General features: G+C 30.4%; 1 protein-coding gene across 1 annotated transcript; it reads left to right on the top strand.

The window, feature by feature from the left end:
* The first annotated feature begins 9029 nt into the window (after positions 1–9029).
* On the top strand, positions 9030–11033 carry LOC110620032 (GRB10-interacting GYF protein 2). The gene is made up of 4 exons (XM_021763590.2): positions 9030–9494; positions 10008–10118; positions 10262–10342; positions 10709–11033. Exons 1-4 carry the CDS (start codon positions 9258–9260, stop codon positions 10781–10783), a joined length of 504 nt encoding a protein of 167 aa, XP_021619282.1. The 5' UTR covers positions 9030–9257; the 3' UTR covers positions 10784–11033.
* The last annotated feature ends 4958 nt before the right edge of the window (positions 11034–15991 follow it).

The following is a 15991-nucleotide window of genomic DNA, read 5'->3' as shown; positions in this document are numbered from 1 at the left end:
GGTGCGATTTTTGCGCTCTGCTATGCCATTCTGTTCCGGTGTGTAAGGAGTGGTCAACTCCCTGTGAATGCCATTACTTTCACAGAAATCTTTAAATTCTCCAGATAGAAATTCTCCTCCACGATCTGTGCGAAGAATTTTTAGGAATTGGCCACTTTGTTTCTCAACCATAGCTTTGAATTTCAGAAAATTCTGAAATGTTTCTGCCTTGCTATCCTGAAAATATACCCAGCTGAAACGACTAAAATCATCAGTAAATAACAAAAATATTGAGATCCACCAATAGATTTTGTTTGCATCGGTCCACACAGATCGGCATGTACAAGCTCAAGACATTCAGATGCTCTCCAAGACTTCCCAACCGGAAATGATTTCTTGCTCTGCTTCCCGAAAATACAGCCTTCACATAGCCCAAATGATTCAATTTTGGGTAAACCAAAAACCATTTCCTTTCTGCTCAACAATTTTAACCCCTTTTCATTGAGATGTCCATACCTTAGATGCCACAAGGTAGAATCATCTAGTTCACCACCAGCAGCTAAGGCACATCTTTCAACGCCGGAGACATCAAGTGGGAACAAGTAATTTCGTGCCATGGGAACAGTAACAATAATTCGACCTGATTTCTTTTCTTTAATCTCACAACACCCATTATCAAATAAAACTGAATATCCTCCCGTCATTAACTGACCAACACACAACAAATTATTTGCCAAGCTTGGAGCAAAATAAACATCATCAAGAAATTTTACATTACCATTTTGATTCCGAATGGCAATAGTACCTCTTCCTTCCACTTTGATTTCATGATCATTCCCAAGCTTTACTTCTATCTTAAAGCTTTCATCAAGTTCTTTAAATGCAGATTTTTCACCCGACATGTGGTGTGAACTGCCGCTATCGACGTACCAAACTTCAGTTGCCACATTCACAATATGTTCTTTAGCCATGAATAGCTTTTCTTCAACCTCGCCTTCTGCATAGTTCGCTTTCTCCTTCCTTTTTAGCTTCCAACAATCTGCTTTCACATGGCCATAACCTTTACAATAGTAACACTGAACATTACTTTTGTACTGTTTTTGTTCATCATTGGACTGCCGATAATCAGCTTGTTCATTGGACCTTCCTCTACCTCTGCCTCTACCACTTGCTCTACCACCGCGACCTCCTCTATTGGACTCCTTGCCTCTACCAGATGAAGAAGAAGCTTTGGCTTGAAAAGCTTTTTCATCCACTCTACCAGATGATCTGCTGCTCATTCTTGCTTCATGAGACTGCAAAGACCCTTTCAAGTCATCAAAAGAAAGAGTGGTCAAATCTTTTGATTCCTCGATTGCAACTGCAACATGATCAAATCTAGGAGTTAAACTCCTTAGAATTTTTTCAACCACAACTTTATCAGTAATCTGTTCAGAATACGATCTCATCTGATTCACAATTGTGGAAACTCGTGACACAAAAACTTGTATCGTCTCATCTTCCTTCATCAACAAATTCTCAAATTCGCGGCGTAGTGTTTGGAGCTTAACAGTAACTGTTTTGCTCGTGCCTTGGTACTCTTTCTGCAGAATGTCCCATGCCTCTTTAGCAGTTCTCGCCGCTGAAATTCGACCAAAAATTTCTTCACTAACAGCTTGCTGTATGCTGTAAAGGGCCTTATTATCCCTTTTCTTATTCTCTTTCAATATCCTCGCATCAGTATCAGGATCTGCAAAACCAGTGTCCACCAAATCCCATAATTCTTGAGACCTAAAAAGTGTCTTCATTTTGATGCTCCAGAACTCATATTTCTCTCCATTAAAAATGGGTATGAGTGGCTGAACAGAAGCTGAGACACCATTCATAGCCATAAACTGAATTCCTATTGTGTTTCACTCCCTCACGTGTTTCTCTCGTACTCTCTATTTGAACTCACACTAACCCAAACAAGAACCGTACCGGCTCTGATACCACAATGTTGGGAAGCAAACAAGAAACTTGAACACAGAGCTAGCTTGTATCAAGTAAATTACTAGAAAATAGAAAGTAAAAGACACAAACAAATTGGAGAAAGAACTCAGTTATTGGATGATTAAATAAACAAAAACAATGGCTCTTATATAGCCACAAGATAATAACAAAATTCAGAAAAATATGGCACTAACTGAAAGTGCTTTGACTCAACAAACAAAGAGAAATAATAGGAGACTAAACAGCAACAAAATAACTACGTGATGCTAACAGAAAAGCACTAATGTTGAATCAGTTTTCAACAAATTGATAAGGAAAAAGGCAGAAGACCAATCAAAGACCTTGAAGAAAAATTTATCTGAAAAATGTGTCAGAAAAAAAAGGAATTGCTGACAATACACAGTCAGTGACAAACAACTGGTGGATGGGGTTGTTTATTTCCCCCACTCTTCTTTTACCTTATTTATTTATTTATTTTTATAAATAAAGAAATATTTATAATTATATTATTGGTGTTTTACTTAATCATCATAATTTGCGAGCTATACCAAAATAAAATTACATTCAATGTCTTACCAAAACCCAATTTCCTTATTATTGTAAATTATTTAAGAACTAATAAAAAAATTATTTCATGTGAATTGAATTTCTCCTATACAATTTCTGTAAATAAGTTAATTAAATGAAGTTCAAAAAGGAGCACAAGTAAGGAGGAGTTTCCTTAAACGAAACCATAACTGGAAAACAAATACCACCGAAAAGTTTGTTTGAAACTATTAATAAACTGCTATTTCAAGAAAACCTTATGTTAATAAAATACATTGGAATTTAATTTAAAATATTTTAAAAATATTTCAAGAAAACCTATTACATATGTAATTAAAAAAAAAAAAGACCAAAGAATACAAAAATTCAAATCAATAATCGATCTCAGTTTAATAATATTAAGATTATTTTTGTAAATAATATATTATATAATTACACAAAAGTAATAGGCATAGTGATCTCTGAAAATCTGGAAACTCGGATAATTAGAGAGGAGGACATTTTGGTAAACACGAACCAGTAACGACAGAAGAGAACAGGAACAAGACAACAGCTCCAGGCCCACGAGGCCTGGAAAAAAAACATCTTGGATCAACAGCTGTTGTACGGATCTAACATGGGCCCCACTTGCAGCATCCACGTCATCGTCTATTTTAAAAAATAAATCATTTTAGGTTATTAAAGTAAAAAAGATCTTTCACATGCCTCAGAAGCAATACGTCACTGACACAGATTTGTCAGTAAAGTTTTTATTATTTTTAAAATTTATTTTTTGGATGAGAAATATTGCAGGAAAAAAAAAAAGGTCAGAAGAGACAGCTGCTCACGTGGGTCCCAGCCTTGCTCCTTTTATTTATTTATTTTTTAAAATAAAAAGATAAAAGTAGGGCACGCCGGCACGCGAGGGACTCTATGACCTCACGTGACTCCACGTGACTTATTTTCTCGAGGATCACCAATCTGCTTTTATTATTCGGAGAGGAGGAGACCTTCCCACAGCTTGCATGTGATCCTGTTGCCATTTAATTCTTAATTTTATTTTAAATGTGTATTTTTTTTTATTATTATCTTTTTAGTTTCGTTCATGTAAATCACCGAATAAAGAAATAAATGCTCTGTTTTATATAATTTTTATTTTATTATAACTTAAAATTTTTAGTCTTTATTATTTTCATAATCATTCTTTATGTTGACCTTTTTTAGATTAATACCAATTTCTATATTCCTTTGTTTTTTTTAATTCTTTTCAATATTATAAATTATTTTTTAAATAATGATTTATTTAATAATTTTTAATATATCCATATTTAACATACATAAAAAATAAAATTGATTAATTTCAGAGCAATATAAATATAAGATATATTTTAAAAAATAAAATTTATTATTTTAACTACTTTAACTATATTTTATTAGTTCATATAAAAAAATTTTCCTTTGTGTGTTGAAGAGATAATTTACATAATAAACTTTTAAAAAGTAGAATAAAATAATTAAGAAATATCCTTCAAAATTAGGCAAATAATTAAGAATGAAAATTCAATAAAAAACATTATCATAATAATTAATTAACCATTAATTTTTTTTATGGAAAAAATTAGGGTAGAAGAGGAAGAATAATTAGAAAATCCTTAAAACCAAATGGAGAAGCAGAGAAGGCTCATGTGCATAAAGGCCCATTGATACTTAAAAAAAGAGCTAACCATAAGCATTTCTCCATAGGTCCATCAATTATTATTGGGCTTTCACATTTCACCTTACAAAGTCAAAATTTTACCCAATTTTGGCCCAAATATTTTGTCTAAATTACGACTATGGCCCCAATTGTTTTTGGGCCATCATAGTATGCACAAGCCCAATGGTTAACTCTATAAAACAATTGCATTTCTTTGAAATGATGTAAAAACAAAGAAAAAGATTAATAATAATAATAAATGAGCATTAATGCAATGTTGAGAAAATGACAAAACATAGAAGCCTACCAGAAACCATCTTTCATATTACATTATTAGGAATTGTGACCATCACATCTTATCATGCACACTTCAAAGTCAATTGGGTTAGATGTTAGCCAAGTTCAATGGTTTCCTCATCACACTCAATAAATTTTAGTGACAAAATCTGTCTAACCATTAACGACCTTACATGTCTTAAAATCTAAAACTCCATGTCATCTAAAATTTAATGTCGCTGATTTACTGGTATCGTCTCAGTCTTAATTATAAAAAAAGACCATAACAAATAAAATAACATGCATGCTGAAAAAGATTGATTTAATAATAAATAAAGAAAAAAAAGCAAACAATTTAAGCGTGGATGTAAATCAGAATGATGAAAAATGATTAAATAAGGCCTCAAGATCACTCATCAGAAGAACTCTTAAGAATTTTAATTTATATAAATTTATTGTCTAATCAGAATTTACATATTAATTTAAGTATTTATATAATTAAAATAATAATAAAATTTATTATAATATAATGAATCTTATTATAAAACAATTTTTAAATTTTTAATTAATGAAATATGTAAAACAATTAAAACATCTGGATGTACTATTGAATTCCCCATATGGCTACATGTAGGGACTTGAAATTGCCGTAGACTCGGAGACTTGACCCTATAATTTTTTTGAGCGGAAATGACAAAATAAAATATATATTAAAAAGAAAAATCGAATTTGCAGATTTTTCAATTATTACTATTATTATTGAGGAAAGAGAGGGAAAAAGAAAGCATAATAAAAAGCAATGGTTAAAAAATAAAAAACCATGAGAATCAACGTAGACGGCGTCGTAGTCACCGACTGAGATTTCGGGATGACATATTATTATCCAAGATTAAGAATTTTATAGGAGAAAATTAATAATAATAATAAATAAATTTATAATGCCGTAATCTTTTTTTTTTAAATATTATTTTTCTAACTTTAAATTACATTTTTATTTATATTTCCTTTTCTTACTTCCCACTCTCGTGGCTTTTTCTTTTTATTTTCTTTTTTTTTTATATTGTTTTTCCGGCTAGTCGGCTACTTTTTCATATGCTGACTCTGACTCGATCTTTATTTTATTATTTTTTAATTATTTACTTGATGATTATATATTAAAAAAATAAAATATAACTCTTTAATCTATTAATTTCAATTTTTGGACAAACTTATTTAGTATTATTCTTTCGTTGCAAGCTAGCTTTATTCTTACTTTTTTGAAAGTTGGTTATTTTAAAGCCTTTGAAGTTTCAAGATTTTGATCATTAAGAGTAGTGGTAACCATCATACTAATATTTAAGTAATCAAATTTAATTAAATTTATAAAATTCGATATGTGTCTTATAATAATTATTTAGATGAAGAATTTTTTATTTATATATATATAAATATTTTTTTTTTAAAAGCAAGATTTTGACTTCACATTGTCTAATTTAAGTACGACTCGATCATTTAAATTAGAATGTTGGATGAATAAAGAAACAAAGAAAGACGAGGTCTAGTTTTAGTGTTGGCTTGTGAAAAGGTTTCAAGTTGAAATTCTTAAAAAAACGAAAAAACCTCATTCAACAGCAAACTATGATGTCACAAACGGGACGCAATGTCAATATGTCATAACTATTTTCTTTTTTTAAAAAAAAAATGAATCCTTATAATATATAAATAGCATTTGTCAGATTTCGGTCTTATATTTATAAAATTTCATGAACAAATTATATGTTTCAGTCTTATAATTTGCAGTTAATCAAGACAAAAAAAATCATATTTATTACTTGTAATGTTATTTAATATTTTAATCACTAACTGAAATGTTAGATAAATATATTATTTTCGAAAAAATACTTTAAAAAATGTAATTATATATTATTATAAATTAAAATTGTTAACAATTTTAATTTAGACATAGAAGCTGTGTTAGCCGTCCCAAAGACTTTAAACAAATAGTACGAATAGGCAAAAATATCAGAACTGCCCATCGGATTCTGGCTGGATGACAACCTGAAAACAGGCCTATTTATTTCATTATCTCCTTCTCCTGCACACACTTCCACGTTAGTTAGTGAATAATATATATATATTAATATAATTTCTGAAATTTAGTAAAAATTATAACTTAATTTTAAAAATTTTATTCATTTAATAAATTATTGTTATATCAAATTTGAGTGAATATATTGTAAAGTATTAATTATTCTGAAAAATCCTCACTAACTTTAAAAATAATAATAATAATAATAAAGTCTCTTCCAACCAAAGATTCCAACTCCAACTGCCACAAAAAGATTCTCATTTCTCAACAACACAGCGATTTGTAGAGATTTACCCACACAATGTTTTATTTATTACTGGCCAGGCCAGGCCAGACCAGCCAGGCCTATTCAGACCCTTCAAATCATTGAATTCACAAAAACCAAAAATATTTAAAATTTTTTAAAAGATAAAAGAATTGGAATTGGGCCTTGGCATTATTGGGTAGAATTCTCATTTAATTTAATTTAATTAATTAAAAATTGTGTAAACAAATTAGTAGTACAGGGAGCACGCTGCTGACCCACTTGTTACTTTTGCTTTCATTTCATCACTCACCGTTGGATGGTCCCCACCTCAGATTCCTGGGGCAAAGATGGATATTGGATCCCTTTGCATTCGATTTTTTATTTTATTTGTTTATTGAAGATGTCAAATTCTGAAATTTGGTCCCCACTCTCAGATAAAGAGAGGTAGAAAAGTATTTGCAAGTGATAATGTGATTTAGAAATTTTTTGTGTACCTCTTGACTCTTATCGTGTTCGTACCTAAGTTACCATGTAAAAAAATCTAATTATTTTTGAAAAATAAAGCTTAAATTAAATGACGATATAACCTAGTCTTAATTTCAAATAAATTAACCCGATAATATGAATTATTTTATATTGTACAAGTCTGTCTCCTCATATATTTAAATTAAAAAAAGAAAAAAGAAAAAAAAAGGGGAGAATGTTGCTTGGAAGGCCCATAGAAGAGAGAGGCAAGGCAAGTTAGCTTAGCTTAGCTAAGCTGCCACGAAGTCCAAGTGCCTTAGCTCTTACGCCTTCCATTTTCATTGGTGTGATTATGCGGAGTGTAGGTCACCCTTCCTCTCTACTCCACACCAAACGTTTTTCTTAAGCACCACATTTTGCACATATATATATTTTTTTTAATTTCATATTTTAAACTTAATATTTGCTAAATTTAAATACATTTTTAAAATTATTTTATATTATTCTTACAAAAAGCTAATGTAATTATAATTTTGTTTTATAATATGAAGGAATTATAAGATATTTTTCCCCTCTTATTCTAAAAATAGGAGGGGACATCGTTTGCATGTTCCTGTGTACAGTTTGTATCGGATCGGAGCATTTTTCTAGGTTGGCATCTTTTCAAGTTCTTTTTTTCTTTTTTCCCCTAAAAGAAAGAGAAAATTCCATTCTTGAAACTTAAGTTTTCCCCAATTATTAACGATTTCCAAGCTTTTTAAAATTATATGAGTCAACAAGTGTAGCATATTAATTTCTGGAATTCTTTAAATAAAATTTATTCTATGTCAGTTTGTTGCTTCCGCCCATTAATTAATTATATATAGTTTTCTTATTTTTGATGTTACCCATTTTTTCTATAATTTTGATGAAGACATAATTTTAAGTATGTTTTTTATCTTACAAAATGCCACTATTTATATTAAATATTAGCAAATATGGATAATTAAACTCATAACAACCATAATAAATAATGATCAAGACATCCCATCTACAAAAAAGAAAAAAAAATATTTATCACATTATACAGATCATAAATTGAATATCCTATTATTTTCCATAACCACACAAAAATTGACAATTTTTTCCCTTAAAAAATAAATCAACATAAACACCAATCTTGTAAAATAATATATTTATATAAATTGTAAATTTTATACATGACTGTAATTTTTTTTAGAGAGAATAAATAAAAACCCATTTTCATAATCTCATGTAAATAAATAATTTTGGGTTGTCAGTCATCCCATGTGTATGAGGTAACTGGCAGCAGTCAGTTTGTTGCATGTCTACCAACTTATAATCATAATTAAAATTAAAAATTTTAGAACAAAAACACAACATTCTTGTGAAGACAGGACAATCTGCTTATACAATAATAAAAGAAAAGAAAAGAAAAGAAAAGAAAAGAAGCCACAAACAGCTAATAATAGAATAATGATACTTTGAAAATTTTACTGTTGCTCAAATTCAAACAACTGTCTTAAAACTTGAATGGGAAATTTTGAAATTTGTTTTCAGGTTTGAAAATTTTCAAAGACAACATTTTATTCAGTACTAAATAAAAGTTGAAAGCCCACCACTATACTTTCATCACCTGTTTTGGCAGTGGGTCATTTCATCCCAGCTTTTTTTTTCTCTCATCTAAAAAAGATTAAATTTTTATAATATTTAATTAAATTAATTTGAAAAAAAAATCTGCCCACTTGTTAATATGGACTGGCCTTGAATTTATAATTAATGTTTTTGGTGAATAAAGAGAGAAGGAGAGAGCGAAGCTGGCTTGACACTTTTGCAAACTTTTGTAAAGCCAGCCAGCCTTATTTATAAGCACTAGCCACAGGAAAAGATAGAAAGAAAAAGAGGCAAAAATTCATCATACTCATCAAACAAAAGCACAGAGAGAGAGAGAGAACAGAGAAACAAAGCTAATAAAGAGAGGAATTCAAGGAAGGAGAAGGGTTTCTGTGAAGCTTGAGCCTCGAGGGCTGATGCAGACAATGGAGCAACCACAGCAACAGAACCAGTTAATGGTGCAAAACTCAGGCAGTCTTAGCTTTAGCAGCCAAATGTCTAAAGAAGATGAAGAGATGTCAAGGTCTGCACTTTCTACCTTTAGAGCTAAAGAAGAAGAGATTGAGAGGAAGAAGCTCGAGGTTAGAGAGAAGGTACAAGCTCAGTTGGGTCGTGTTGAGGAAGAGACCAAACGTTTGGCCATGATTCGTGAGGTATGTTTGCTGGAATTTGTGGGTTTTTACTGGGAATTTTTTTCAAGCTTTTTTAGCTGATGAAGTTTTTGTTTGTTTTGTTTTCCCCAATTTTTTTCTGATTTTGGGAAATTTTTAAATTTTTATCCTTTTTTGGCCTGTTTATGCTTTTTACCGTCTCTAAGATCCCTGATCTGAACATAACAGGACATGAGTTTTAAGCATAGAAGCATATGAAACAAGGAAACTCACGTTCAACATAAAATATTTAAGTATGATTTTTTCCCCCTTTTTTAAAAAGGAAGAGAGTAAAAAATATTCTCCTCCCAAAAATTAAGGCCAGTTCCTGTCAAATTTGTCAGTTAATTTAGTGATTTTATGTATAATTGTGCTATTAAGTGATGAAATGTTTTGTAATTTGTGGCTTTAAAGCTAAAACCCTAAGATAATTAGGATGTTTTTGATTCTGGATAGGGAGATTTGTGATGGTTATCTGTAACTTTCTGATTTGAAGCAAAATTTCAAATCTATCAGGAACTTGAAGCACTAGCAGATCCCATGAGGAAAGAGGTTGCTGTAGTTAGAAAGAAGATTGATACAGTGAACAAAGAATTGAAACCGCTAGGGCATACTGTCCAGAAGAAGGTAAAGTTCCAGACATGGCAAATCATGATATGATACCCATGAATTTTTGTCATGTATATGTATGTTAAAATGCCTAAATGATTCATTTGTATGGCAAATAGAGACAAGGACCACTTAATTTTGTATTTATGTTTTTGTCACAGGAAAAAGAATACAAGGAAGCCCTGGAGGCTTTCAATGATAAGAACAAGGAAAAAGTACAGCTCATAACCAAATTGATGGAGGTATGGTTAGCCTCCACACAACTATTCTATGCCTTTACCTGCTTGAATTAGCCTACAAGTAAATTTAGGTTCATTTGAACTGCAAGTTTTCTAGGTAGGTCAATGCTTTTGTGTTTCGCCATAAGAACGCTGAAACTCAATGCCGAGCAGAAAGTTAGCCTTTCACTTGTACATGTTAACATTGTTAAAACATATCAGACATGCAAGTGGAGGTGCAGTCTGGTTTCGGGTACTCCTAATTTTTCATATCGCAGTAGAGTAGATGACATGACAGGATGGGCTATTAGGCTAACTAAAATTCTTTGAAATGTGCATGTTCTGCTGTTTAATTCTCTAACAACCTATTTGGTGGTTAAATACGAGCAGCTGGTGAGCGAAAGCGAGAGGTTGAGGCTGAAGAAACTGGAGGAGCTGAGCAAGAACGTAGATTCGATACACTGATGATGATTATATATAGAGCCTAATGCTGTTAACTTATTAGGTTTGTGTGATGTATTTAAGGTAAGTTCTCTATATTTATATAAGGGTGTTTTTGGGTTTGATGTATTCTATGGTTGTTTGTTTTTATTAGAATTTGATGGAGTTTTTCAACTGATTTAGGATATAGGGAAAATTTCCCTATAAACACAGGTTTGTAACTAAATGTATCTTGACTCTGCATTTTGTTCTCACTTTTTTCTCTTGTGATCAACTGTGTTATTCTCTCTTTTATTTTTATTTTTTCTTAATTAATTCTGAAGAAGAGTGGGTATAGTTTTTTCTGACTAATTAGATGGTTATATTCAGTGGATGTAGTAGATAAGATTTACCCTAATCTATTTTCATTTTCCTTTTACCAACCTTGGATTCCAGTAGGTAATGTAGATAAGAAACATGTGGTGCGCTTGTAATCAATTTCTTTTACTGTAAGATTAGAATTTAGGATTTTTTTTTTCCAATAAATCCGGAAGCTAAGATTAGCCATTAATTTATTGCCACATAAAAGAAGATTTAAAAAGGAATAATAACATTATTCAAAAATTGGTAGGAGCCGTTAAAGTTGGTGAACTGTAGACTCAAAAGAAGGTTTTTGGTAAATGACATGTTGCTTACAAAATGGGTTTGTTGGCTTCAGTAATTAATTGAAAAAGGGCGAAATTTTAAGGTATCAAATTCAATTTAGTAAAGATAGATTCTGAGTACCCATTTTCATAATTCCTATAAAAAAACCTTGAAAATTAATATAAAAATTTATCATGTAAACACATGAAAATTTTTATATGCACTTAATATTTATATTTGCCAATTAATAAATGATAAATAAACTAAAATAGTGGCAGATATATTGAAATTTTGTTGTTTGAAAATTGAAGTCATTCGTATTTGAGGTCTACAACTAACAGCAATTATCATAGCAGCTGTTTGGCAAAGACCATTGATATTAAAAAATAAATTATTATTATTTGCGTAGGCAACTAAAAGGATGATGTTAATGGTAGGATAATTTTTGGGGGAAGCAAAAGAGACAAATTAATTCAATACCCAATGTGTTGCACTTTACTGAAACATGCTAATTACTTTTTAACTCTCAACACCCAACCTTTTCTCACCTCTTCATAATTCAAAGGAAAAAGGAGGCCCACATCTAACCCATACAATCAAGCCCCAGAAGACCCAGCCCACATCTAGCGAATTGTTTGCCAGATTGATTTGGCTCCATATCAGCAACTTTCTTTGAGAATTGAGGTTTGGATGAGGGATTTTACAAAAACCCTCGAGTTTGAACTCTACAAAAAACAAAACAAAACAAAAAGAAATTGAAAATGTGATCCATTATGATGGATGGCCCAATCTCACTCAAGATGGCCTTGGACTTTAAGGTCTTGCCTTACGTTTAACACTTTTGCACATGTATAGAAAGGGCCAGACCATGCACATTCCCATGAATTTAATTTTTTAATTTAAAAAAATAATTTATTTTATATGAGAATCAAATACATAATTTATTTAAAAAGAAGCATAGCTTTTCATTTAGTTAATATTTGATTAATAAACCATTTAGGATAATGAGATTCAATAATTTTTAATTAGGTTGATGTCTAAAGTAGAAAGCATTATGTCATTTCTTTTGGCATTTGCATATATATATATATATATATATTTAGAGCAATAAGCAAGTACTTTTAATATTAATTAACTCAAAATAATAATAAATTATGGTAAGAAAAAGATACATACAATGCAACATGAGGAAGGTGGGCTCTATAGAATGAAGTATGGAGGAACATTCCCTGATTAATCCAAATAGACATGAAAAGACAACTCTATTGTCTCCATAACCCAATTGGTCAATTGCACTTATTGTTCCATAATATTACAATTTTTTTTATGAAAAAAAAAAACACAGAATCTCATATAATCTATGAAACCCATTCCATATCTTACGTTCTTTAATATGTTTGACGATATGTATGTATCCATTCATATGATATAAAGCACCTCATGACTAGATGAAGAGAATTAGCCTTCACCATGTGAATTTGGGAGATATCGTTTCTTGCTTTTCTGGATTTTCATGTCTCCTTTCAGACAGACCATTATTTCTTTACAAATATTATACCCATATGAGATTTTCATGTACTATTTCTGTCTCTAACTATACTTCGAGAAAAAATGTGACTTATTGTGAAATATCAATTTAATACTTCTATTTTTACTTTTAAAATTTATAAAATAATATTATAGAATCGCTTATTATCATATCAAAAACTTAAAAGTTTTAGCATGTTAATTCATCCAGCAAACTGTTAAATTAGAATTTAAATTTTTAGTAAAGACATAATTTTAATTTTTTATAACACAGTTCGAGTGCTATCAAATGGAGTTAAACAAGATCTCGGTCCACTGACCAATAAATATCTATTAGCACGATTTAATTTAATGACTAGAAAGCATATAATTTATTTGATAAATTTCAGTTGAAGTAATTACATACTTAATTTTTTAAAATTAAAATCAAAATTTGATTAATGAAAAAGAAAATTCTAGTTTTACCTTCGTTGGGCTAGAAGTACTCTTATTAACTTTAACTTGTTTTGTGCAATTTGGTATTATTTTGTAACAAGCTGTGATTTCAATTTTTTAATATGACTTGTGTATGGAACCAAAAATTAATGTTGAAAGGATTCCCAACACGTTAATTACAAAAATTAAAATTAACAGAAATATGATAATTTATAAAAAAATTTCAGATTCCACTAACAATGCAAATTATATGCATTATACAGTATCCAATGCTCAACGAGAAATATATTTTTCGGAAAACAAAGGACGAAGAAAAAAGTATCCGATGTAGAGAGTGCCACGTCGGAGACGGGAAGCATTTTTTATTTTGACGCAAGGTAGGTGAGAGAGTGAGGATCCACAATAGGGGTGGACAAAAATCCGACCGCTTCTGACACGTGGCAGCGTTAACATTTTGAACACGTGCGAATTCCACCAGCGTTTTGGTAGCATTGTTGGCCGTATACGTGGATGCATCGAATGACGGTGCATTTATAGGTGATTGTCGTTTCTTCTTTTTGTCCTTTACGATAAAAGCTGAATTCAGGTTTAGAAACGTCTCAATGTTGCAAAGATTGCGTCGTCGTTTCGCATTGAGGTGGCGCCGCTGCAGCCTTAGCCTACAAGATCATATTATTTTTCCAACATTGAATTGAAAAGCTTCGACCAAATAAATAAATAAATAGGATATAAAAGTAATCGGAATTTTTATTAAATTAATTATCAATGGTTTCTCTTAATAAATTTTATTTTTGGCCAATTAGTTATTTTTCTTGCCTTTCTAATTTTTCATTTACTTTTTTTTTTTCCAAATATTTCATTTACTTGTTAGTAGAGGGATAAGGATTGTCCTGTATTTAGAGTTGGAATTTATGCTAAATTACTGAATTCCAAAGCCAAAATAAAACAAAGAAAAATTGTACCAATTAGATCAGACGCTGTAAGTGTTACATCTAGTCATCTACATGTTCATTGATTTAGTTTCTGTTTGATATTCAAGTTGAGAGGGCAAAAAAGGAAAAAAAAACTTTCAGAAAAATTACTATTTTAATCACTGTTTAAAAAATAAATTTATAATAATTGTATATAAAAATTAATATATTTACATTACGAACTCAGTTTATTGAGTCATAGATTGGTCTGCTTTATACGCATTTGTTAAATTAACTCTAAAGTAGCCAATGATTACCAATCATTTAATTCTACCCTTTTTCTACCACAATTATCGCTTTCTCATACAATGCTTAAGGTATTCCCTCATCCGAAAGATTAATGATGGGAATAATCTTAATTAATTATCATTATCTTCTATTATTATATTTAAATATTCATCCACCTTCATCTTCATTATGAACTCTCACTATAATCTATTGTTCTTTTTGTATTCTATAAATGAGTATTGTTTGATCAGAGTAAATAAGTTAAGGAAATAAAATTTTTAGAAAATGTAAATATTTATTTTATTTAATTTGTATTATTAAATCACTTTGTAAAAGAATTTAACAGAATTTTTATAAAAGTATGTAAGATTTTGGGTAAACTGCAATTTAGTTCATGTGGTTTAGTGAAATACAACATTTCGTTCCTCTATTTTAAAAAATCTTCAATTTAATCATTTACATTTAAAAAAAACTACAAAATAGTCTCTACCGTTAAATTTTCAGTTAACCTTCTGTTTATTTTAATAAAAATTACTAAACTACCCTTTAAGTAAAAAAACTCAACCAAACAGTATTCACTCCATCCTAACACAGGAGGAGGAGGAGGAGGAAGAGGAGGAGGAGGAGGAGGAGCTTTTCTTGGATCATTAGGCTACATCTCCAAGTGTCTTACGACAGATATTCAAAAATGCATTGACGGCTTCTATTCTAATTAACATCATTAAGTGCGTTGCCTCCTTTTTCGTGTAAGTAGTTTTTTTTTTCCTGTGATTAATTTTGGGAATAAATGGGTTTTCTGTTCAAGCTTGTTAAAATCCTCTGCTCTCTTCGGTTTTAATCTTTTGGCAGTGATGATATAAATTTGGCTATCAAGTATATGGAGAATTTGGTCAAAGTCCCAAGATTCAACATGCTTATCACGTGTCTTTCAACTCCCGAGAAGAATGAGGAGAAAAGAAAGAAGAGGATCGGGAGGAGGAGGAGAAGAACAAGGAGGAGAAAGGATCGGGAAAAGAAGGAGAAGGAGAAGAAGAAAAAGAAGAAGAAGAAGAAAGAGGAAGAGGAGGAGGAGGAAGATGAGGAGAAAAGGAAGAAGAGATCGGGAAAAGAAGGAGAATGATGAGAAGAAAAGGATAGTTTAGTCATTTTTATTAAAATAAATGGAAGGTTAACTGAAAATTTGACGGCAGGGACTATTTTGTAGTTTTTTTAAATGTGAATGATTAAATTGAAGGTTTTTTAAAATAGAGGGACGAAATGTTGTATTTCACTAAATCAGAGGGACTAAATTGCAGTTTACCCTAAGATTTTTATTTTTTTATAATAAAAATTTATTAAATTAAAAGAATGAATTCATTCATTTAAAAAAAATTATTAAAAAAATTAATTAAATTAAAATTATATTTCAAATTGAATCGAGAATATGAAAAGTAAAACATTATATTTT

This window comes from Manihot esculenta, chromosome 8 (assembly GCF_001659605.2).
Source record: "Manihot esculenta cultivar AM560-2 chromosome 8, M.esculenta_v8, whole genome shotgun sequence".
NCBI lineage: Eukaryota > Viridiplantae > Streptophyta > Magnoliopsida > Malpighiales > Euphorbiaceae > Manihot > Manihot esculenta.
Note: the sequence above shows the minus strand (reverse complement) of the source record. Positions and strands in the feature narration are given on the sequence as shown.